Source organism: Pan paniscus, chromosome 4 (assembly GCF_029289425.2).
Source record: "Pan paniscus chromosome 4, NHGRI_mPanPan1-v2.0_pri, whole genome shotgun sequence".
NCBI lineage: Eukaryota > Metazoa > Chordata > Mammalia > Primates > Hominidae > Pan > Pan paniscus.
This window is the reverse complement of record NC_073253.2, coordinates 175,235,506-175,260,516: the sequence shown is the minus strand read 5'-3', so window position 1 is coordinate 175,260,516 and position 25,011 is coordinate 175,235,506. Positions and strand designations below refer to the sequence as shown.

The 25,011-nt window shown below is 46.3% G+C and overlaps 1 protein-coding gene and 2 pseudogenes across 8 annotated transcripts in view; all 3 read left to right on the top strand.

Moving 5' to 3' along the window:
• The window catches only part of MAPK9 (mitogen-activated protein kinase 9), a 56,181-nt gene extending 54,294 nt beyond the window's left edge, over positions 1-1,887 (top strand). For 5 of the 8 annotated variants that reach the window (XM_034961222.4, XM_057302394.2, XM_034961220.4 and 2 more), the window contains one exon: positions 1,138-1,887. In XM_034961222.4, coding sequence (XP_034817113.1) covers positions 1,138-1,280 — 143 coding nt within the window. In that variant the 3' untranslated portion in view covers positions 1,281-1,887. Of the gene's footprint in view, positions 1-1,132 lie in introns of all 8 variants that reach the window. The other 3 variants (XM_057302396.2, XM_034961226.3, XM_057302395.2) reach the window with 1 other exon arrangement.
• A 6,724-nt stretch (positions 1,888-8,611) lies between these two features.
• Positions 8,612-24,291, top strand: LOC129397898 (small ribosomal subunit protein eS8-like; annotated as a pseudogene).
• On the top strand, positions 9,942-10,040 carry LOC112437922 (U2 spliceosomal RNA; annotated as a pseudogene).
• Positions 24,292-25,011: the final 720 nt, after the last annotated feature.

The following is a 25,011-nucleotide window of genomic DNA, read 5'->3' as shown; positions in this document are numbered from 1 at the left end:
ACTGCTGTCACCTCCATTTACAGATGAAGAAATTGAATTTAAAGCCTTTTCAATGTTGATAACCCTTTGTACTGGTCCCACCCAAAATACCAATCTAAGTAAAATGGAGTATGGTATTCTTTTTGAGAAAATTGTTGATATCATTCTTCCATTTTTCTGCTTGATCTACTGATCTTCATAGTGGTGGAAGCCTCTAATGACCAGGTAGTTGTATGATCATGAGACTCTGATATGAGTCGTGTTCACTTACGTCTGAAGGATTCTTCCTGTTTACTAAATGAAACGCTCATGTTATATCATTGTCTCTCTCCCACTCCCACTGGGAAGCATGCACACACGTGCGTGCGGATGTGCAGAGAGCACAGCTTACTTTTTATTCTTGAATTTTATGCTCAACATGACGTATGTGCCAAGCATCTAGAGATTATATAACTTCAGCAAGAACTTAGGTGCTTGTTAACTGAGCATACACGTATGACTGCAGACGTCGATCTCAGAGAGTGCATGTTGTATTTTTATTCAAACCAGACTAAAATATGGATAGTAGGAAGTAGGATAATTTCATTCGCTTTAAAAGATTAAAATGTCAGTTTTCTGGAGTTATAAAACCATAAAATATACAAGGCCACTAATTTTTTTCCTTTTTCTAGTATATAGTCTTTATTTATTGCAAAAGATTTCTTTGAAAGTTGATGCTTTTTTTCCTGTAGATTTAGTGTTTATGTTATAAATTGTTACAATTCAAGTGTCTGGTGACACTGGAATCCTAGTCAGGCTTAAGCTTTTGTGATACTGCATTTTCAGATAAATATAGCTGTGTCCTTTTGATGTCTGCTTGAAAGCAGCAGGTATTTTTTAAGTAGCTAACATGATTATACATGGCCACATGTATGTTTAGCTACTGAGAAAAAAAGAAGAATCTTGCAAGGAAAGACATAGGAATATGGGACTCTTGGCCCAAAGAAAGACTCAAGGAAAAGTTCAGAAAGTCCAGCTGACTGACTTCTTGTCTATACTCATAGTTAGGGTTGGGAAACTGCAAAAGGACAGAGCCGAGAAATGGCCTGCAGTCTCGCTGCCTGGATTTGCAGCAATGTCGTGCCTCAGATTTTATTATATTTGGTTTTCTTAGCACAGATGCAGCAGTAAGTAGCAACGCCACTCCTTCTCAGTCTTCATCGATCAATGACATTTCATCCATGTCCACTGAGCAGACGCTGGCCTCAGACACAGACAGCAGTCTTGATGCCTCGACGGGACCCCTTGAAGGCTGTCGATGATAGGTTAGAAATAGCAAACCTGTCAGCATTGAAGGAACTCTCACCTCTGTGGGCCTGAAATGCTTGGGAGTTGATGGAACCAAATAGAAAAACTCCATGTTCTGCATGTAAGAAACACAATGCCTTGCCCTACTCAGACCTGATAGGATTGCCTGTTTAGATGATAAAATGAGGCAGAATATGTCTGAAGAAAAAAAGTGCAAGCCACACTTCTAGAGATTTTGTTCAAGATCATTTCAGGTGAGCAGTTAGAGTAGGTGAATTTGTTTCAAATTGTACTAGTGACAGTTTCTCATCATCTGTAACTGTTGAGATGTATGTGCATGTGACCACAAATGCTTGCTTGGACTTGCCCATCTAGCACTTTGGAAATCAGTATTTAAATGCCAAATAATCTTCCAGGTAGTGCTGCTTCTGAAGTTATCTCTTAATCCTCTTAAGTAATTTGGTGTCTGTCCAGAAAAAGTCGATTTATGTGTATTAATTGGCCATCATGATGTTATCATATCTTATTCCCTTTTATGCTATGATTTATTCTATCTTTTGTATTTCAGAAGACATATAATTAAATCTATTTAATAAATAAAAGTATATAGCTTTTCTTAGATTCGTGGTGTTTGGGGCTGAGAATTATCACGGCTAAAACCAAGACACTTATGTGGACATCTTGTTTTCTTTAAACTGTTGTCTGGGATGATTGTACATTCAGCTTTACTGCACGATACAGTTTTAAGTTTTGCTTAGTGCTGCTTGAAATCCTAGCTACCTTATCTCTTTTCTTCTTGGTCTTCTAGACTTCTTATGAATTTAAAATGCTACCTAGAACTTCACCTTCTTTATTAGGTGCGTAACACTCCATCTTAATTAAATATGATGGCAGATAGGTTCCTGCATCCATGGCCTAACGTTGGAGTAGAATTTTACAAAATGCTCACTAGAGATCACTGCAGTCATTTCCTAAGTGCTTCCTTTGCCAGAGACTGGCCTGGGTCCTTTACTTACCTTCCCTCGTTCACTTTCCCTCGGCCAATACCACGTGCTTGATTTTCTTTCTTCACTGGAAGAAAGCAGATAAACTCCTCTTTGGTCTGTTTTCAGAGGCCAGGCTGATTCAGATGCCTGTTGCTATTGTTGCTCTCCATTGTTGGGAGGCATTCCTTTTCACAAGAATGTTCTGGAAAACTCTTCAGAGGACGTGAAGGAAATACCCTGAAGAGTCATGATTAACTATTGACTATTCTCTGATTTAAAACTGCTCACCTGAAATTGATACTTTTAGACTTTACGATCAGTAAAGTATTCAGAATTCGTGAAGATGCTGAGTGTGTTAAGTGTCACTGCAGGAGCGGAGCTGTGGGGATCACGTTTTGCCTGCCTGTGCCCATGTCTCTTCCCTTGAGCTTATTCTGTTGCTGATTCATATCTTGTGTTCAATTTTCTTGGAAGCTTTTCAGTCGACATTCTGTAGAGTGTGTTCTGAGGAGGAACTGTGATAAGAAAGTTTATTATAAATATTATCTAAAATATATGGCTCTCTCTGCACCAGTTATATCTTATTGGTTGGTCATATCACTGGAAACTGGAACCCTTGATTAGCAAAATTAATATTGAAATAAGAAATAGTTCTTTTATATTGTGTCATTTGGACACTTTCAAGTACAAAATGGTAATAATAACTTGGATTGAGGCGGAAACACCTATTTTATGGCTATCTATCTAAACATCTTAAAATGGCCTTCTCTGTGATACACTTTCTTTTAAAAGACTTCACTAAATCTATCTTTAAAAGGAAAAACAAAAGGGAGAGGTTGAAAATGCACAAGCTGCCCTGCACTGTGTGATGCTCCCTCCCCGGGAGACGTGGACGGGGGACGAGGCACCCGCAGACGCCCTTCTGCTCACTCGCTCCTCTGTGCATTCAGCGAGCCACTTGCCACAGATGGAGCCCGTGACGGTGTGGAGGGTTTCCTGGAAAGGCCATCTTCCACCAGGTAGAGGCGAGCGTGCCTAGGACAGGCCACAGGGCTCCACAGAAATACCTCACCCCAGCTTCAGGGTTCTCTCTCCTGAGCCTAGATTTGCCAGGGTCTTGGTGCCACGCAAATGGTTTCAAACTGATCTCTATGGATAAATGCTGATGTTGGTTAAAGAACTGAAAAATGTGCTCAACTGTCTCATCTTTTCTATTTTATTTTTGTAATTTATATTGTACACAACCCAGGAAGTAACTATTTTGGACATGTATTTTTATAAACCAGGTAATTTACTATTATCCTGGAATTTAGACTAGGTCTGTTTCATTTGTTGACTTAGTTTCCAGCCAAGAAGGAAACGACTGTCTCCCCCATGTCCAGGTCTCAGTTTCAAGGGCAGAGTCCAGAGAGCAGACAGAGTTGTGTGCGAGCAGGAGAGCAGTCTGGAAACCCTGGCTGTGCACACCGTGTCAGCCGTGGGCCTGGAGATGGGAGCAGGTGAGACCCAGAGCCCCAGTACTGAGAGGAGGAAGCCCTCTTACAGGGCCCCTTGCCCACCCCAAGGCCGTGTCCGAAACACGGAGCGGGTGCTGCTTCAACCCGCATTTAACGCTGTGTAAGTCGCGATAACCACGTCCGAGTCTGTCTGGTTGATTTCTAATGTGACTCCTCTGGTATTTCCTCCTGGTAATAAATACAAGTGTGACCTTTCAGATTGCATATCTCAAAAGTAACATTGCTAATGTTTTATAATAAAATATATTATGTGTGTTTTGGTTGGTGAAAATAATACAGACTACATTTTAAAAGATAAATGTATAGCATGTCCAATTTTTGTGTGTTTTTACATGACAATTAGATATTTCTCCATCACCATCTCTGATGACAGATTTAACATGAACACAGATAGATGATAAAGTGTCATGCTTTTGATCAATATTAGCAAGAGGTTTCACACTGAGAGGCAGAAACATTGCTGTTTGTTCTCTTATTGAAAATATTCTGCAAATTCCTAAATCTGTGTTTTCAAAACTAATGGCAGTAAGTTTTGACTTCACCCATATGCAGGTCCAATTCAGAGTATTGGTGTAATTGTTTTCTCATGAGGCGTGGCCAGGAGAATTCGCCAGTCAGCCTTAGTCATGTTACTTAACGTCGTTCATGGTGCTTGTGGCTTTGTGCCTGGGATGAGCCAAGTTCATCTGACATCTGCGTTTGAAGCACTTCAGGCTGCTTGGTACTTAATACCACAGGAGTGGAAGGACACTCAGTGGCTCACTTTCTTTTCTCTGCTTAAAAGGACTAGAAGCATTCCAGAGAGATGAGTACCAGTTGTATGTGTGTGTGTGTGTGTGTGTGTGTGTGTGTGTGTGTGTGTGTGTGTGTGTGTGTTTAAGATGGAGTCTCACTCTGTCTCCCAGGCTGGAGTGCAGGGGCGCGATCTCGGCTCACTGCAAGCTCCGCCTCCCGGGTTCACGCCATTCTCCTGCCTCAGCCTCCGGAGTAGCTGGGACTACAGGCGCCCGCCACCACGCCCGGCTAATTCTTTGTATTTTTAGTAGAGATGGGGTTTCACCGTGTTAGCCAGGGTGGTCTCGATCTCCTGACCTCGTGATCCGCCCGCCTCGGCGTCCCAAAGTGCTGGGATGACAGGCGTGAGCCGCCGCGCCCGGCGCAGTTGTGTTTTCAAAGGTCTTGAAAGAAGGAAGATGTTTCTTGAGATACTGGGGCCGGGGTCTGGGTTCCATTTCTCTGTCCTATTCCCTCTTCCCTCTTTCACTGTAGACAGCACCGAAATGCTTTTTATTTATTGCCTGAAGTAATACACATAGGTGGGGTGGGGGTTTTCAGGGAGGAGGGAGAGTGCCCATATTTCAAAAGAACTTCATAATTAGCTACTTGCATTATCTTGAAGATTCTGTGGCTACTTTTGTGAATTTAAGCATAAGGTGGTTACCTTTGACAATAAGGCAGTTCTTTGATACTGTTTTAATCAGGAAAATTGGTAACAAAATCAGTAACAACAGTGACAGAGTGGTCAGTCACATCTCCTTGCAGCTGAATGTAACCGTGATGGAAGAGAGATGCGCGTCTCACCCTTCGGAGCTGGTCAAAGGCTGAGTCTTCAAGGCCTGGAGACCGCATGCTCTTCTGCAGTGAGAATGCCCAAGGGTCACTGTGAGCAAGAGTGTTTGCTCCTTCCATTTCCTTTCATGGTGTTTGAGAGTTGGAAGGGAAATCCAGAATCATTTTGTCTAACCCCCACCCTACAATAGTGAGGGGGCCTTACGCCCGAGACAGAGGGTGCCTGGGCACCTCAGCACCAAGAAGGAGCGGTGGGTCTGCCCTGACCCCGTGGGTAGCATGTTCTTTCAAATCTCACTCTTCTCTCTTAGTCATAAACACTTTTGAGAATCTGCTGACATCTGTGACCTTCTCCCAGGAAAAATGCCATAAGCACAAAATTTTTGCCAAGCTTTCAGAGGAGCCCTGGACCCCAGTGGATACCATGTAAAGAGCCCCTTTCTTTTCTTTCTTTCTTTCTTTTTTTTTTTTTTTTTGAGACAGAATCTCACTCTGTCACCCAGGCTGGAGTGCAGTGGCGCGGTCTCAGCTCTCTGCAACCTCCGCCTCTCAGGTTCAAGCGATTCTGGTGCCCCAGCCTCCCGAGTAACTGGGATTACAGGCGTGCACCACCACGCCTAGCTAATTTTTGTATTTTTAGTAGAGATGGGGTTTCACCATGTTAGCCAGGTGAGTCTCGAACTCCTGAGCTCCAGTGATCCACCTGCCTCGTCCTCTCAAAGTGCTGGGATTACAGGCATGAGCCACTGTGCCCGGCCAAAAAGCCCCTTTCTAGACATAGCTCCTAGATGCTTTATGTTCTCGGGGGAGCAGAGCCTCAGGAGGGTTCAGCTGCCTTTTCTACCCTTGCTAGCCCTGACTCATTTGTACACAAATCTTGGGTGTACAGGGCATCGTCACTCAGCTCCAGCACTGGTCGGCATTCTTACTTGATGGCAGAAAGAAAAGACAAGGACTTTGTTCCAGTGAACTGGGTCATTTCCATCACTTCCTCCACATGGAACTCAGGAACTAAATGGAAATGTACAAAGACACAGCTATCATTAAACACATCTCCTAATTGCAAAGGAGTAGTTCTGTGCTGAGCTTTGAATTAAAATCTTTCACTTAAAACCGTATTTTACATTCATTCTCCAAAAATATATTCTCTCCTCTTCCCTCAATCTCCCTGTGATTTTCTTATAACTTTTATAAATATGCTTTGAAATTAATTTCATTCACACATTTTGAAGTATGCTTTGAAGTTAACTTCATTTGCTCATCCAGAGTGGAATGCACAGAGGGACTCTGTGGGTCACACCCATTCAAGTAGGCATCAGCCTGAAGAGTTCCTCACAGCTGGTCACCCAGACCCTGTTCACATGAAGGGAATTCCTTTCCCACTGAATCGTTTGTAGTTTTAACTGCTAGAACGTTCTTTCTTAAACTGAACTGACACCTGGCTCCCGTAACTTCTGCCCATGGCTCCTAGACCTTTCCTCTGGGCAAAATAGAGCAAGTCTGACCTGCTTTGAATAGCAGGCTGTAATATGTTAGTTGGAAAGGTAAGCTCCAAGTCTTCCCTTCTCTATGTTAAACTCAAAGTTCATCCAACCCTCTCCTATGAAAAGGCCCCCACTACTGAGGAGGCTGAGGCAAGAGCATTGCTTGAGCCCCGGAGTTTGAGGCTGCAGTGAGCATTGATGAGACCACTATAGCCTAGGCGACAGAGTGAGACCCCTTCTCTAAAAATAAAAATCCCCCAGAGCCTCACCACCTTGGGGACCCACTTGTCAGCTGCATCCCTAAAATATGGGCCCAGAAGTGGACACAGTATTCGAGATACAGCCTGAGCAGGGCACCCTCTAAGGGCCCCCATTAATTGACACACTGTCGGGTGGCCTCAGCCTTGAGAGCCGTGTCACACTCTGGGTCTAGGTCCATCTCAGTTCCTGAATTTTGTGATGTTGCAGAGTCAATCCCAGTTCTGTCATCGCCGCAAACATTCTCTCCCAGCTTGACATTTGTGGTCTGAGGGCATGAACGTGTCTCCTGAGCCTCCCTCTGCATGGTGATGAACAGCCTTGAGAGCAGTGCCTTCAGGCAGTCATCAGGACAGGTCCGTGTGGCTGTTGTCTCCCCCGTCAGCGGGGCAGTTCAGCTCTGCAGCCTCGCCACACAGCCGCAAGGTCACAAAGAAGGAGCTTGACGGATGGGTCACAGAAAGCATGAATGCACTTCAGTGTCATTCTCCGCTCCATTTACTAGTCAGATTTCAAGAAAAAGAAATGAGTTTGGCACCCTCCCTGGCTCTCAGAGTGCATTCTTCTATTTTTACTTGAGAGGGGCAGGTGGTGAGCGCCCACCTCCCCCTTGATAGCCACATTTTTGCTATCCTGTGGCCACTTAGAAAACATGACGTTTTGTCCCAGTGTCCATAGGTCCGAGTGAGTAGGGGAGCAGGGCACTCAGTGGCCTTGTTTTGTTTCGGTGTGAGTAAAGAAGTGATGTGTTTTGAAAGCTGTGTGACTCTGATTCCACAAAGGACCATACAACCGACGCCAGGCAGCTCTCCTGTTGCCCGACGACTACAAAAATGTCTCCATCAGGGCAGAACCTGGCTCACGCTGGGTGTGACTTCAGACGCTTCTCACCTTGAGCATCCCTTGCCTTTTTTTCCAGGGCCTAGTCAATACCGCATGCATTCATAGTGCCTGGTTTCTGGTTGTCACGTCCTTAAGGATCTTGTGATCCACCATGGAACCAACTTACAGTGCCAGGCAGGCTGTCCTGCAGGATGTGCACCCTCCAGCTTTGTGTGGCCACTTCTAAGAGTTTGCCCTGACCTGCTCCCCATCCCCAGGATTTCCTGGAATCTGGAAGGTACAGATAAAGCTTTGCTAGATTCACCTGCATCTTTTGGTTGTAATACATTTAAGTGATATTGTGTCCTTTCTATTAAATCACACCAAAGGACATTTCATATCTTTTTAACCCACTGTCAGTGATGCTAAAACTTTGATTTTTGATTTTTAAGTGTTTTTTAGAGGCAGGGTTTCTCTCTGTTGCCCATGCTAGTCTCAAGCTCCTGGGCTCAAGCAGTCCTCCCTCCTCAGCCTCCCAAAGTGCTGGGAGTATAGGTGCGAGCCCTCACACCAGGCCAGTGATGCTAAAATTGGCCACTGCTTAGGGTGATGACAGGCCAGTCCTCCGTCACTCAGTCACATTTTCCTCCCTGTGAAGAGGAAGTTTTCCACGGGGCTTCCTTTGGGGGTGCCTCATCCACCATGTCGCATGCCGTTGGCCTCAGTTGACAGTCCTGGCCATGAGCAGGAATTCTTTGAGGGCTCGGGGAAGAGTGACTTCCTTAATTTGTCCCGTTGCCATCATGTGCTGGCAGTTTGCTGTCAGCGAGAGCTCCCGCGTGTCAGCCAGGGCTGTTTGGTGGTCCTGTGCCCCGCCTCAGCCAAAAGGCAGCCCTGCACCCGGTTCTTTCCCTTTAGTGGTCAGGGCTCAAGGCGTGGTGTTGGTTTCATAGCTGCCTCAGGCGGCATCACACCTTATTTCTCTGTGTTTTTCATTCCTCTTTTTGAGACTTGACTTGCCAAAACTGTAGTCAGGGAAGCTCTTCAAAGCTGAGTCCCCTGTCCTGTTGGCTGACCCCATTACATTTTAAATTTTAATTTTGAAATAAGAAAACTTGCAAAAATAGTACAAAGAATTCTTCCTCACCCAGATTCTCCAAATGTTATTCCACCACCTGCTATATCCTGTCTACATGCATGCGTCTGTACATGCGTTTATACGGATATGCAGTCATTCATTTCACCATTGATTTTTTACAAGCAACCAGATTTTAAAAGTGTCTTAACTTCGGCTGGGCGCCGTGGCTCATGCCTGTAATCCCAGCACTTTGGGAGGCCAAGGCGGGCAGATCACAAGGTCAGGAGATGGAGACCATCCAGGCTAACATGGTGAAACCCCATCTCTACTAAAAATACAAAAAATTAGCCAGGCGTGGTGGTGGGTGCCTATAGTCCCAGCTACTTGGGAGGCTGAGGCAGGAGAATGGCGTGAACCCGGGAGATGGAGCTTACAGTGAGCCAAGATCGCCCCACTGCACTCCAGCCTGTGCGACAGAGTGAGACTGTCTCAAAAAAAAAAAAAAAAAAGTCTCAACTTCATGTATACATCATGTATACACATGTATTTTATAGACACAGGTATAGGTAGCCATGTACATGTGTGTCTGCATAATAGCGTTTGTAGTGAGCTACCTACATGCGGCCGAATGCGTTGGTGTTGACTTCAGAGAAACTACTAAGGAGTCAGTGCGGCTTCTGAGAGGCCTAAGGAGTAACTCATAACCTTTGGACATTTTTCTAGACCGCAAGACTTCATAAATAAAGCTCCAAGAATGATACCAACTCTGCTGATGGAGGTGGAGATGAAACAGGGAGAGAGACCAGAGGAATGTGAGAGGATGTTAGGGATGCACCTGGGTTTGTGGGATGGATGCCTAACATTTTTTAAAATTGTTAAAATTGATAGACAAAAATAAAATGCATTACTTGGGCCAGAAGGAAATTCAGTCAGGAAAAGGGGAGAAAAAGAAAATATCACCCTTGCTTCTTGGCCTTTTGGCTGAGATCAAGTATAGTGTCTGTTCTTATCAGAAATGTGGTAAATAGGAAAAATGAAATAAAAGCATAAATAAGCCCTAATATACCAGTAGTTAAAATAAATGTAAATGACCAAAACACACTAATCAAAAAGAGTTAAGGTCCGTGAGCAAATAGAAAACCTAACAATATATAAAATTACAAATCATGCACCATGTAATATATGTATAATATATAACTCTGTGTGCGTGTGTATGATGATTGACAGTACCATGAGGAGAAACAAAATACCAAAAAGTGTGGCTTGAAATTTGAATGCACCCCTCTCAGGAATGGACAGGTCAGGTGTGTGAAAAAGCAGCAAAGAACTAGAAGACTGGAATGGCACAGCTCTCTACCTGGGCCCAGAGAGAGCACTAGACCCAACAGGCAAATTCTTTTCAACACAGGGAACTTACAGGAATACTGCCTGTATCAGTCCACAGAGGAAGTCTCAGTAAATCCCAAAGTCAACATCATAGGATAATGTGATACAATTCAAAATAAATTTTAAAATATCTTACACATCTGGAGACTAACAATACACTAAGCAATCTAGGTGACAGAGGAAATCATAAGGAAAAATTTGAAATTCCTAAAAGTGCGTGGCCTCAACAAACTGTGTGCCTAATTTGGTAAGACCCAGCCAAGGGTTAAATATATTTATTAAGAATAAGACAGATTTGTCTTTCCAGCCAGCGCCAGGACAGCCGGCACAAGCACCACAAGACCGGGGGCAAGAGAATGCCCAACGACGAAAAGTGGAAGTATGAGCTGGGGCGCCCCGCTGCCAATGCCAAGATCGGCCCCCACCACGTCCACACAGTCCGTGTGCAGGGAAGTAACAAAAAATCCTGTGCCCTGAGGCTGGATGTGGGGAGTTTCTCCTGGGGCTCAGAGTGTTGTAATTGCAAAACCAGCATCATCGATGCTGTCGACAATGTGTCCAAGAATGAACTGGTCCGTACCGAGACCCCGGTGAGGAACTGCGTCACACTCATTGACAACACACCGTATCAGCGTTGGTGCGAGTCCTACTATGAGCTGCTCCTGGGCCGTAAGAAAGGGGCCAAACTGATTCCTGAGGAGGAAGAGATTTTAAACAAAAAATGATCTAAAACAGTCAGAAGAAGTATGATGAAAGGAAAAAGAATGCCAAAATCAGTCTTCTGGAGAAGCAGTTCCAACAGGGCAAGCTTCTTGCGTGCATCGCATCAAGGCTGGGACAGTGTGGCCGGGACATTGTGGCCAAGCAGATGGCTATGTGCTAGAGGGCAAGGAGTCAGAGTTCTATCTTAGGAAAATCAAGGCCCGGAAGGGCAAATAAATCCTCATCCTTTCTGTCTCCACCCATGTAATAAAGGTGTTTACTCTGTCAAAAAACAATTTTTTTAATGAGTTCAAAGACCAAAAAAAAGAGAAAATAAAATAAAAAAAGGAAAACAAAACAAAACAAAAAAAATGAGTTCAGCATTCAACTCAGGAGGCAGAGAATAGAGCAACAGAGCAAGCCCAGAGAAGCAAAAACGGAGGAATAATGAAGATAAGCGCAGGGATCAAGAAACCAGAAGACAAATTGAGAGAAAAAAATTAGCAAAACCCCAAAGGTTAATAACTTAGACAAATCTCTGGCAACACTGATGAAGAAAAAGTCAGTGCAAGTGACATGCAAAACGGCAGAGGGAGATAACTGTAGGCATACAGGGTTCCAACAGATGTGCTTGTCCACATGAAGCAGATATTCGTAGAAATACCAAATTGGCTCAAGAAGAAAGATTAGAAGAAATACCAAAATTGGCTCAAGAAGAAGAATAGCTATGCATGTCACACATTTGAACATGTTTGATGTAATACTGACAGTTTTATGAGGTCAGTGTTATTAGCTCCATCTTAAAGTCAGGGAAAGAGAGGCAGGAAGAGAACCTGAGTTCCCACCGTTCCCTTCCTTCAGAGCTCCTTTGGCTTATTGGCCAAATTCAGTTCCTTACTGTTGTAGGACCGAGGTCCCCATCTCCTTGCTGGCTGTTAGCTGGGGCCACCCGTAGTTCCTAGAGGCCTCTCTGCATCCTTACAAGTGGCCCCTACATCTCAGAGCCAGCAGGTGCGTGTCGAGTCTCTCTCACGCTTGCAATCTCCGACTTCCCTTCTGCTGCATGTATTCTGCTCCAGCCAGATAATTTTCCCTGCTTTTAAAGGCTCGTGTGATTAGATGGGGCAAGCCCAGATAGTTCAGGATAATCTTCTTATTTTAAATCTTTTAACTTTACATCTTTGTAGTTCTTGTTGCCATGTAACGTAAGGTATTCACAGGTTCCAGGGATTAGGAAGGGGACATCTTTGAGGAGCCGTTACTCCGCCTACCACAGCAGACACTGCCCAACGATTTTCCCAAGTCATTTTTTCCATTTACATTCTCACTAGTGGTAGATGAGAATTCAAGTTGCTACATATCCTCTCTAACCTTTTCCTACTTTAAGGTAAGGTAACCCAGCTTCTCCTCTGTTTTACCCATTCTGAGGGTGGGTAATGGTCTTGGTTGTAATTTGCAGTCGGTGATGACTGTTCTCAAGTTAAGCACATTTTCATGTTTATTGACATATGAATATCTTTTGTGAAGTTCCTTTTCAAGCCTTATACCCATTCTTTTTCAGAGATTCTAATTCTCTGTCAAAATTTTTTATCCTTTTACCAGTTTGTCATCTTTCCCTCTATTTTCTTGAACCATAGTTATTTTCTTTTTCTTTTCTTTTTTTTTTTTTTCTTGAGACGGAGTCTCACTCTGTCGCCCAGGCTGGAGTGCAGTGGCGCAATGTCAGCTCACTGCAAGCTCCGCCTCCCGGGTTCACGCCATTCTCCCATCTCAGCTTCCTGAATAGCTGGGACTACAGGCGCCCGCCACCACGCCTGGCTAATTTTTTGTATTTTCAGTAGAGATGGGTTTTCACCGTGTTAGCCAGGATGGTCTCGATCTCCTGACCTCGTGATCCGCCTGCCTCGGCCTCCCAAAGTGCTGGGATTACAGGTGTGAGCCACCGCACCCGGCCCAGTTATTTTATTTTTTCAAAGTATTTTTATTTTAAAGTCCTCATCTGCTCATTTCAGTATCTGGGTCATTGGTGGGGCAACATCTATTGTTATGTGGCCGTGTATAGTGTATAGTAATTTAGTGTATAGTCTATAGCAATTTTTTACTGTGTGCTAAACACCCCCACTCCAGGTCCCACTCACCCCACAGCCTCAGAATTCAGCAAATGCTTTAGGGAGAAATTAGCCTCAACTCTCCAGTCTTCTGCACATGCTAAAAGCTTTGCTGGTTCTCTTCCTCCCAAAAGTAGCCCTTTGTCTTCTTTAAACCCCATTTCCCCAGTCCATGCATAGAACCAAGTTCACCGTGGAAGAGTTTTCCCCCTCGGGAATTTTAGTCCATCTAGTCTTTGTGCTTCCATGACTCTCTGGTGCCTTTGAAAATGTGTTCAGCTTTTTCTGGTTATCAGAAGGAACACTGGTCTGCCACAATGTACTACCCAGAAGCAAAGGCCCTTTTGACTTTTTATTATGAAAATGCTCTCATATAGGAAAGAGAATGGAATAATGAACACTCTTCTTTATTCCCTTGGCTTAACAGTTGTTAACTTTTTTTTAGTATCTCTTGTTTTTGACTGAATTGTGTCTCCTACCAAAATCCTTATGTTGAAGTTCTAACCCCCAATGTGACTGTATTTGGAGTCAATTACCTTTTAGGAGGTAACTGACATTAAATGAGGCCATAAGGGTGGGTGGCCTTGTAACTAGAGGATGAGAGAGAGGTCCATCTCTCCACATGTATGCACTGAGGAAAGACCATATGAGGACACAGGGAGAAGGCAGCCGTCCACAAGCCAGGAAGAGAGTCCTCACCAGAGCCCGAACATCCCAGCACCCTGATCTCAGACTTCCAGCCTCCAGACCGTTTAAGAAAATAAGTTTCTGGGCCGGGCTCACACCTGTAATCCCAGCACTTTGGGAGGCCAAGGCAGGCAGATCACGAGGTCAGGAGATCGGGACCATCCTGGCTAACACGGCAAAACCCCATCTGTACTAAAAATACAAAAAATCAGCCAGGCGTGGTGGCGGGCACCTGTAGTCCCAGCTACTCGGGAGGTTGAGGCAGGAGAATGGCATGAACCCAGGAGACGGAGCTTGCAGTGAGCCGAGATCACAACACTGCACTCCAGCCTGGGCGACAGAGCGAGACTCCATCTCAAAAAAAAGAAAAGAAGTTTCTGTTGTTTAACCCAACCCAGTGTGTGGTATTTTGTTATGGCAGCCTATGCTGACTCATATGTCTTCTTTACTAAGTAATTTATTGACATCATTAAATTTTATCCCTAAATTTTCCAGTATCTGTCTTTAAAAACTAAAGTTAATGCCAAGTCTATATTCAAGTTTTCTAAATTACAGAACTTTTTTGAAAGAAAAACAGTTGTACTAAATCCCAGTGCTGCTTTAAATTGTTTGTGTTATCTTATTTAGGTATATTTGAACATAAAATCAAGTATAACCAGTACGCTGAATAAGCAGGGCCTATGTGACATAACTAATATGCGATTTTATTTTACTCCCTGACTCCTTAACAGTTAGTCAGTGGGGGAGCAATTGATTAAAAACATTGATAGACCCCATGCTCTTTCTGGTCTCATAGAAAACAGAAAACTTAGTCTAAGCAAAAAATTCCGTTTCAGTTTAGTTATTAAAATGGCTAGTGCTGTGTGATATTCAAACTTGCCAGATTGATTCAGAGATAAATCTTCTACCTTCCCTGCTTGGGATATTCAATATACAGGAAGGCAGGGAAGGTGGCATGGGATATTCCTTCCCTTCCCCATATTTCGCTTCTATCCCTCCTCTCTTTTATTACTAGCTTGAATTTTTTTATCCTACTAGGGTCAAACTAGGGAGCAGGAGATAAGGGACGGGAAAGTCCCACACTTCACTGGCCCATCACACTATGGACTTGAGCTCCCCCGTCTTTTGAGGATCTGTTTCCCAGGACACCACTCCTGATACCAGGCTGGGTCACCAAGTGGGGACCAGTCAGGGAAACAGGACCCACACTAGGTATTTCAACAAAGAATTGAAGGTAGGGACTTGGCTAAACAGATGTTGGAAGACTTAGAGAACCAAAAAGGAAACTGAGGTAACAAATAACTTTAAGAGGTAGCTACCACCCTCTAGGGATTAAGGATTAAAGGGAAGAGTGCATCTGGGCTTATCAGAGCCTGAAAGTTCAGAGAAGGGCCCCACGGAGAGGGAACGAGACCTGGGAGGAGCAGCATGGCCAGGCTGATGGTAGGCCCTGTGGGAGTGGCGATGAAGCTGTCCTGGGAGAGCAGAATGAAGCTAAGTCTGGAACCAGCCGCCCCTGTTGGCATGAAGGGCTGTTGCTGACGTGCCACCATCAGGACAGTGGGCACGACGGGAAGGAGCAAGCGCCTTCTTGTTTCCTTCTAGAACCTCCCATTTGCAAGGTCAACGAGTTGGCTGACAACGGAGAGATGTGTAGCTCAGCCGAGGCTAAGCATAGGAGCGAGACTTGGAGCTGAGAGACAGCAGCTCGTTATCTGGCACGAGGAGACGGGGTCCTTCCCCGCCCCTGGTTTTGCTCCCATGTCACTTCCTCCTCTTCAGTTTCGGACCCCACCAAGCTCAAAGCAGGGAGAAGGAGGGGAGGGGCACAGAAGGTCATCCACCCCATGGCTCTCTCGTAGGAAAGCATCAGGCTGTCGGGCCTGGCCTGTGTTTACACATGTCTTGTTCTCGAATGGAACGCAGTTGGGGTGCTCACAACGTCCCCTCACAGCCTGCCTCCGTGATCTCCCTGGGCAGTTCTTTTTTTTCTTTTTGGAGATGAAGCCTCGCTCTTGTTCCCCAGGCTGGAGTGCAGTGGCGCAATCTCGGCTCACTGGAACCTCCACCTCCTGGGTTCAAGCGATTCTCCTGCCTCAGCCTCCCGTGTAGCTGGGAATACAGGCATCTGCCACCAAGGCCGGCTAATTTTTGTATTTTTAGTAGAGACGGAGTTTCACCATGTTGGCCAGGCTGGTCTTGAACTCCTGACCTCAGGTGATCCCCCCGCCTCAGCCTCCCAAAGTGCTGGGATTACAGGTGTGAGCACCCGGCCAACTCCCTGGGCAGTTCCTGAAATCCAGGCAAAGCCACTTCTCGCTTCATCCCAGGACTGGTTACGTAACCTTTAGGGGCCAGAGCAAAATGAAAAGGTGGGGCTTGAAAATCAGGGAAATCGTGCTATTAGTGTTAAAGCACTTTTTTCCTTTCTGGCTCACTCTCTCTCCCCTTGTCCTGGCATTTTTATGTGCCATTTAATGTTATTCTAAGTAAATAAAATATGAGGTTATCATTAAAATGTAAGATGAACATTACTGTTGGTTTTTACATTGTTCAATGTAAATATAAAATAATGCCTATACAGAATCACTGAAATTACACAATTTGTCTTGTGTAGCTTATACACGCATAAGGATTTCATTCTTACCAGGGCAACTCTGCATAAGGCCAACTCAACCACAGTCACGCGCCATATAATGGCCTTTCAGTCTACCGCGGACCATGTAAGACAGAGGTCCCATAAGATTATAATACTGTATTCTACCTTTTCCATGTTTTGAGGCCAGGTGTGGCGGCTTATGCCTATAATCCTAACACTTTGGGGGGCTGAGGTGGGAGGATCACTTGAGGCCAAGAGTTCAAGACGAGCCTGATTGACATAGTGAGACCCCATCTCTACAAAACATGAAACAATTAGTTGGGTGTGGTGGCATGCATCTGTGGTCTCAGCTACTCAGGAGGCTGAGGTGGGAGGGTCTCCTAAGCCCAGAAGTTGGAGGCTGCAGTGAGCTGTGGTCGTGCCACTGAACTCCAGCCTGGGCAACAGAGTGAAACCCCATCTCAATCAACAAACGCATATATTTTGTTTAGATACAAAAATACTTAGCACTGTGTTACCATTGCCTACAGCATTCAGTACAGCAACTTGCTGTACAGGTTTGTGGCCCAGGAGCAATAGGCTTTGCCATACAGCCTAGGTGCTGTGCCATCTGGGTTTGTGTGAGTACACCCTGAAGTTCTCACAATGACAACATCACCTAACACATTTCTCAGAATGTGTCTCCGGTGTTAAGCGAGGTATGACTGTCACTTTTTGACCTATACACATTCTACCTACTCTCTCCACCTGCAGCTTACTGATGAGTGCAGAAGGCTGACAGGGAAAGGAAGGACTGGCCCCATCTTCCCCTTTCCTTTTCTGTCACTATTTTTGGCTCTGTGAATGACTGATACAGGGAAGCAACCCGAGTGAGAAAGGCTATGATCGGGAAGAAATGGAAACCCTGAACAGACGAGTAATGAGTTCCAAAATTGAATCAGTAATAAAACACCCACCAAGCAGAAAAATCCCTGGACCAGACAGATTCACAGCCAAATTCTACCAGACATATAGAATAACTTGTACTAATCCTGCTGAAACTATTCCAAAAAATCAAGGCCAAGAAAGGGACTCCTCCCTAACTCATTCTATGAGGCCAGCCTCATTCTGATACCAAAACCTGTCAGAGACACACATGAAAAAAGAAAACTTCAAGCCAATGTCCCTGACGAACATAGATGCAAAAATTCTCAACAAAATACTTGCAAACCAAATCCAGCAGCATATCAAAAATCTAATCCACCTTGATCAAGTAGACTTTATCCCTGAGATGCAAGGTTGGTTCAACATACACAACTCAATAAATGTAATTTATCACATAAACAGAACTAAAAAGAAGAGCCATATGATCATCTCAAGAGATGCAGAAAAGGCTTTTGGTAAAATTCAACATCCCTTCATGTAAAAAACCCTTAACAAACTAGGCATCAAAGGAACATACCTCAATAAGAGCCAAATATGATAAACCCACAGCCAACATCGTATTAAATGGACAAGAGCTGGAAGTATTCTCCTTGAAAACTGCTACAGTACAAGGATGCCCTCTCTCACCACTCCTTTTCAACGTAGTATTGGAAGTCCTAGCCGGAGCAATCAGGCAAGAGAAAGAAAGAAAAAGCATCCAAATAAGAAAAGAGGAAATCAGATTATCTCTTTTCTCAGAAGATGATTCTATACCTAGAACACCTCTTATTCTCTGCCCAAAGGCTCCTGGATCTGATAAACAACTTCAGCAAAATTTCAGGATACAAAATCAATGTACGAAAATAAATAGCATTTATTTACACCAATAACATCCAAGCTGAGGGCCAAATCAAGAATACAATCTCATTCACATAGCCACAAAAAGAATAAAATATCTAAGAGTACAGCTAACCAGGGAGGTGAAAGTTCTTTGCAGTGATAACCACAAACCACTGCCCAAAGAAGTCAGAGATGACACAAAACAACATGTTTATGGATAGAAGAATCAATATCGTTAAAATGGCCATACTATCCAAAGCAATTTACAGATTCAGTGCTATTCCTGTCAAACTACCAATGACATTTTTCATAGAATTGGAAAAAACTATTCTAAAATTCATATGGAACCAAAAACGAGCCAAAATAGCCAAAGCAATCCTAAGCAAAAAGAATAAAGCCAGAGGTGGCACACCACCTAACTTCAAACTATACTGCAGGGCTACAGTAGCCAAAACAGCATGGTGTTGCTACAGAAACAGACATATAGGCCAATGGAACAGGTTAGAGAACCCAGAAATACAACCATCTGATCTTCGACAAAGCTGACAATAACAAGCAACGAGGAAAGGATTCCCTGTTCAATAAATGGCACTGGGATAGCTGGCTAACCATCTGCAGAAGATTAAAAGCAGACCCCTTTCTTATGTCATATACAAAAATCAACTCAAGATAGATTAAAGACTTAAATGTAAAACCTAAAACTATAAAAGAAAATCTAGGTTATACCATTCTGGACATTGGCTCTGGCAAAGATTTTATGACAAAGACTCCAAAAGCAATTGCAACAAAGATTGACAAGCAGGACCTAATTAAAGAGCTTCTGCACAGCAAAAGAAACTATCAATAGGGTAAACAGAAAACATGCAGAATGGAAGAAAATATATGCATCTGACAAAGGTCTAATATCCAGATTCTATAAGGAACTTAAATTAACAAGGAGAACACAAATAACCCCATTAAAAAATGGGCAAAGGATATGAACAGACACTTCTCAAAAGAAGACATACAGATGGCCAACATCTATATGAAAAAATGCTCAACATCACTAACTGTTAGAGAAATGCAAAGCAAAACCACAATGAGATACCATCTCACACAAGTCAGGAATGGCTGTTACCAAAAATAACAGATCCTGGCGAGCTTGCAGATAAAAGGGAATGCTTATACACCATGGGTGGAAATGTAAAGTAGTTCAGCCACTGTGGAAATCATTTTGGATATTTCTCAACTAAGAGGTGAAGTGCCATTTGACCCAGCAATCCTTTACTGGTTACATACCCAGAGGAAAATAAATCATTCTACCAAAAGATACATGCATGCGTATGTTCAACACAGGACTGTTCACAATAACAAAGACATGGAATCAACATAGGTGCCCATTGATGGCAGATTGGATAAATAAAATGTGGTACACCATGGAATACTACACAGCCATAAAAAAGAACTAAATCATGCCCTTTGCAGCAACATGGATGCAGCTGGAGGCCATTATCCTAAGTGAATGAATGCAGGAATAGAAAACCAAATACCACACGTTCTCATTTATTTTTATTTTATTTTATTTATTTTATTATTATTATTTTTTGAGACGGAGTCTCGCTCTGTCACCCAGGCTGGAGTGCAGTGATGTGATCTCCGCTCACTGCAAGCTCCACCTCCTGGGTTCACGCCATTCTTCTGCCTCAGCCTCTCCAAGTAGCTGGGACTACAGGCGCCTGCCCCCACGCCCGGCTAATGTTTTGTATTTTTAGTAGAGAGGGGGTTTCACTATGTTGGCCAGGATGGTCTTGATCTCATGACCTCGTGATCCACCCACCTCCGCCTCCCAAAGTGCTGGGATTACAGGCGTGAGCCACCGCGCCTGGCCTTTATTTTTATTTTTTGAGATGGAGTCTCACTTTGTTGCCCAGGCTGGAGTGCAGTGGCACAATCTCAGCTCACTGCAACCTCCGCCTCCTGGGTTCAAGCAATTCTCCTGCCTCGGCCTCCCGAGTAGCTGGGATTACAGGTGCCTGCCAGTATGCCTAGATAATTTTTTTGTATTTTTAGTAGAAATGGGGTTTCACCATGTTGGCTATGCTGGTCTCGAACTCCTGACCTCGTGATCCACCCGCCTCGGCCTTCCAAAGTGCTGGGATTACAGGCGTGAGCCACCGCGCCCGGCCAACATGTTCTCATAAGTGGGAGCTAAACACTGAGTACATTTGGACACCAAGAAGGGAACACTAGACGCTGGGGCCTACTTGAGGGTGGAGGCTGGGAAAAGGGTGAAAATTAAAAAAAAACTATCAGGTACTGTGTTTAATACCTGAGTGATGAAATAAAGTGCACACCAAACCCCCACGACATACTATTTATCCGTGTAGCAAACTCGCACTATACCCCCGAATCTAAATAAAAGTTGGGAAGGGGGGGGGAAAAAAAAAGAAAGGCTATGATCAGGTCACGTGGCCATTGGTGGTTTTTAGGACACCATTGCCTTCTTTCTGTCTGACGCAAGTTCTGGTTAGAACAGGAAGCATGGCCCTGGGGCTGTCAGTGCCCCGCTGACTCAGTTGTCCAGTACTGTGCCTACCTGGAACCTGCCTGAGTCTGGGCGGCCTGAAACAGCCGTCCCACCAGCACCCTGCCTACAGGGGCGTCCTGAGCCCTAAGTGTGAATGGGGCAAGCAAGGAGTCGCGTGGACACGCAGCGTGAATGTGTTTCCTCACAAGCATACTCCGTGGTCCCAATGGACTTAGCAACCACAAATTCAAAGATCAAATTACTAAGAACTTTCAGATGGTGACATGCTAAGGGCCCGCACACCTGCCCAGGTCGCAGCCCTGCAGGGGCTCTGTTCAGCCTGGGGATTCTGCAGTCCTGCAGGGTCTCCTCCCCGGCCCCCGCCAGTGCTTCGCACACGGCGCACATGTGGCCCACCAGAAACCCTCACCACGTTCGCCACAGCTCCCTGCAGCACCTCCTGCCGATGTTCACGGCAGCCGCTCACTCTTGCTTGGAGGTTTTCTGTCCTGTGAACCTAAAAACTTCGCCACACGTGTGCCCAGGTGTCCAGCCTGTTTGCCAAGGTGCCTGATTCACATGTGCTGAATGAGCAAACACGGGCACCCCTGGCAACTTCCCACAAGGACATGGGCACCCTGGCTCCCCGACAGCCCGTGGCGAGTTCCGGTTGTCTGCGGGCCCTCTGGGAAAAGAGGCCCAGCCATAATGTATGGGAAGGAAACAGTTGAGGCAATGGCTCCCTAACTTGGCTGGGCTCAGGACCACTGGAGCACCTGCTAACAGACTCGGATTCCCCAGCCCTGCCCGAGCCCTCTGAGTCAGAAGTCTGGGCAGGGGCCTAGGGGACATGCGCCTTAAGCCAGCTCCTGGGGGAGGCCAGCACTGCTTCACGACCACTCTGCCCAGCCAGGCTGTTGGCTCTGGGGAGGGGAATAGCCCAAGCCCAGTCCCACAGGCTCCCACCCACACGGGGCAGCCAGTGAGAGACGTGGGAGGCTTGGGCATCGCCTGCGCGAGTCACCCGATTTTCCCAGCCTCTCTTGTGGGATGGTGTCTTCCTTTCCTATTGCTGCTGTCGCAAATTACCACCAACGTAGTGGCTCAAAGCAGCACAGTTCTGTGGGTCAGAAGTCCAGCGTGGGTCTTAGTGGGCTGGAAGCAAGGTGTTAGCAGGGCTGGTTCCTTCTGGAGGCCCTTGGGGAGAATCTGTTTCTTGGCATTTTGCAGCCACCCACATTCGTCCGCTCATGGCCCCTTCCTCCAAAGCCGGAAGGGCAGCATCTCCCAGACCCCACTCCCATCGCCGCCTGCCTGATTGCCTTCTGCCTCCCTCTTCCACGTGTAAGGACCCCTGTGATTACGCTGGGCTCACGGGATAATCCAGGATCATCTCACCATCTCAAGATTCATCTAATTCCACCTGCCAGGTCCCTTCGGGCACCCAAGGCAACATATCCACAGGTTCTGGGGATTAAGAAGTGGTCTTCTTCAGAGGTCATTATTCTGCCTACCACAGATGGGGATGATAAGCCTGGATCCCTCTACACCAGCATTTCTGGAGTTTGCCCATCTTCGGCTTGCATCAGCTTCACCTGGGCCACTTGTTCCAGATACCGAGAGCAGGGCCACCCAGACCCCTACCCCACACCTGAGCCGTGGGTTGCTGGCTTTTCCTAGGCATTCCAGGTGATTCCACACATGCTGACATGATAGCCCTGGAGAGATGAAACCTCGAGTGTGACAGGTGCCCTGGGGTACTCTGTAGGGAAGAGGAGGGTTACATCCCCAGCCCTCAGCTACAACCTGACGGCCCCATCGAGTCACAAGTTCCCCCAAGCTTTGGGGTTGAAGACCCTCGGGAGGTGCTTCCCGTGCCTGCAGATTTCACTCTGCTGGACGCTTTCCCCAGGACCCAGGAGGACTCCCCAAACCTAAACCCATGCTCCAGGCCACTTGGGACTGCTCATGCCAGTGATTCAGCAGGTGGGGCCAGGAGTCCCTGCCAGCAGGGGCGCCCAGCCTGCCTCCTCCTGGTGAGGCATGACTGGGTGAGGGGATGATGTCAAGGACTCAGAAGAGCCACAGGCCCCTCTCATTTCCATGCCCTATTATAAACATAGATGGGCATGGCCCAAGGAGAGCCTGGTTACCAGTGCTCCAACACTGCAGGTCACCCCTGGATATGCCACCTACTGCCTATGGGTGAGGGGACCCTAGTAGGGGTGGTGGAGGAGGGAGGTGACCTCGTGGACTTAATGCAGGACCTGGGGGAATCTCGAGTGTTCCGAGGGGTGCACTGCAGCTGGCAAGGTTTGCACCTGCACCACGAGCTCTCCACCTGCGCTCAGCAGTGAGCAATGGCTCTGTGCTGGAACCTTGCAGGGACCACCTCCAGCTCCTGCATTTCTGCCTCTGGAATGTTTCTTAAGTCCCGGAACTCTCCTCAGCCTTCATGCAGCAGCAACCTGAAAGCATAGGAGACGTGGGGGAAATCCTCTGCCCAGCAGGAGAAATTCCGAGATGCTTCCTGCAGTTCCCCAAAGGGGCTCCACCAGGCTGGTCACCTGGGATCCCCCCCCACATAAACAACCTGCACCCACATCTCTACCTCTGCTTCCAGGGGATCCCATCTGTGATGCTTTCCTTCATCTTTGGGCCAGTCCAGTTCGGGATCAGACCCACACTTACCCTCCACACACGTGCATACAATACGACACATGTGCATACAACACACACATGCACACAGCACACCATATGCACACAGCACCACATATATGCACACAGCACACACACACATGCACAAACCGCCCACACATGAATACAGCACACACATGCATATAGCACACACATGCACACCACACACATACATACAGCACACCACATGCATACGCTACACACACATGCACACAACACACACATGCACACAGCACATGCATGCACACAGCATAAAACATACACCACACACATGCACACAGCACACAGGCGCACAGCATAAAACATACACCACACACATGCATACACCACACACATGCATAGAGCACAAGAATGCACACAGCACCACACACATAGGCAGAGCACACATGCACACAACACATACATACACCACACACATGCACACAACATACATACATGCACGCAGCACCAACATGCACACAGCACACACACATGCGCATGGCAGACAACACACACATGCATACACCACACACTCATGCACACAGCATCACATATATACAGCATACACGTGCACAAAACACAGCGCTACATACACAAGCATACAACACACACATTACACACATGTGCTGCATACACATGCATAGAACACACCACACATTCACATAAGTGCACATACACATACTGCATATACCATGCATGCACACATGTGCAAATCCATATACACACACACACCCTCTCTCTTGCTCCTCCCAGCGCAGGCTCAGTGGGTTGGCAGCCCTGGACTGTAAAGGATCATTAAATGTGGCCCCCTCCTGTGGCTGACTATAGGATGACCTCTCCTGGAGCTCTGCCCTTGCAGTAACTTTGGAGGGTTTTCACCAGACCAAGAATGGACGAGTTACGAGTCGGCTAATAAAATGCTTTGGCCAGAGCCCAAAGTTCTGTCCTCATTGTTTCCTGATTTTATTGGTGAACTTGCTCAGCAGCCTTGCCTGGTGCCCCTTCCCTGAGTCACGTGCTGTGGCTGTGCCAAGCATCCGGGGCAGACGTACTGCAGGGCCTCACAGGCTCCTGCTCTGCGTAAGCGCCTGCAGCTGCTGGAGCCCATGCTGTCCTTCCTTCCTCCCTGAGGACCCGCACCAGGCAGGCACCCACAGGCCCTGCTGCCTCCAGACCTCCTCCACATGCCCCTGGCCCCACAGTCCCAGCAGGTGCTGTCTGCTGTGAAAGGGCTCCTCGCCCTCCTGGGAAAGGTACCCATTCACCCTGCCAGGACCCCTGCCATCGCTGTCACTTCTCACACATTCTCCTATCTCCCATCATCCAGTCCTGTGGCTTCTCCCCCAGAAACAGCCCTCAGGTCTGCCCCATTCCCTGCCCCCTGCCCAGGTCTGTACTCGTCAGCTCTCCCCTGCCTGCCAACTCCTCGTGGGCCTGCTGCCTGTCCCTCGTGGCCACGCCCAGTGAACAAGGACTCCAGCCCCACTAACCCAGTGCTGCGTTGGTGGGGCACACTCAGGTCTCCCAGAGTCACATGTGTGCAGGATGTGCCATCCAGGCCGGGGCAGCTACACAGGGGCTGAAGGTGCTGGGAAAGGCCTCATGGGTGTCAGGACCCCTACCT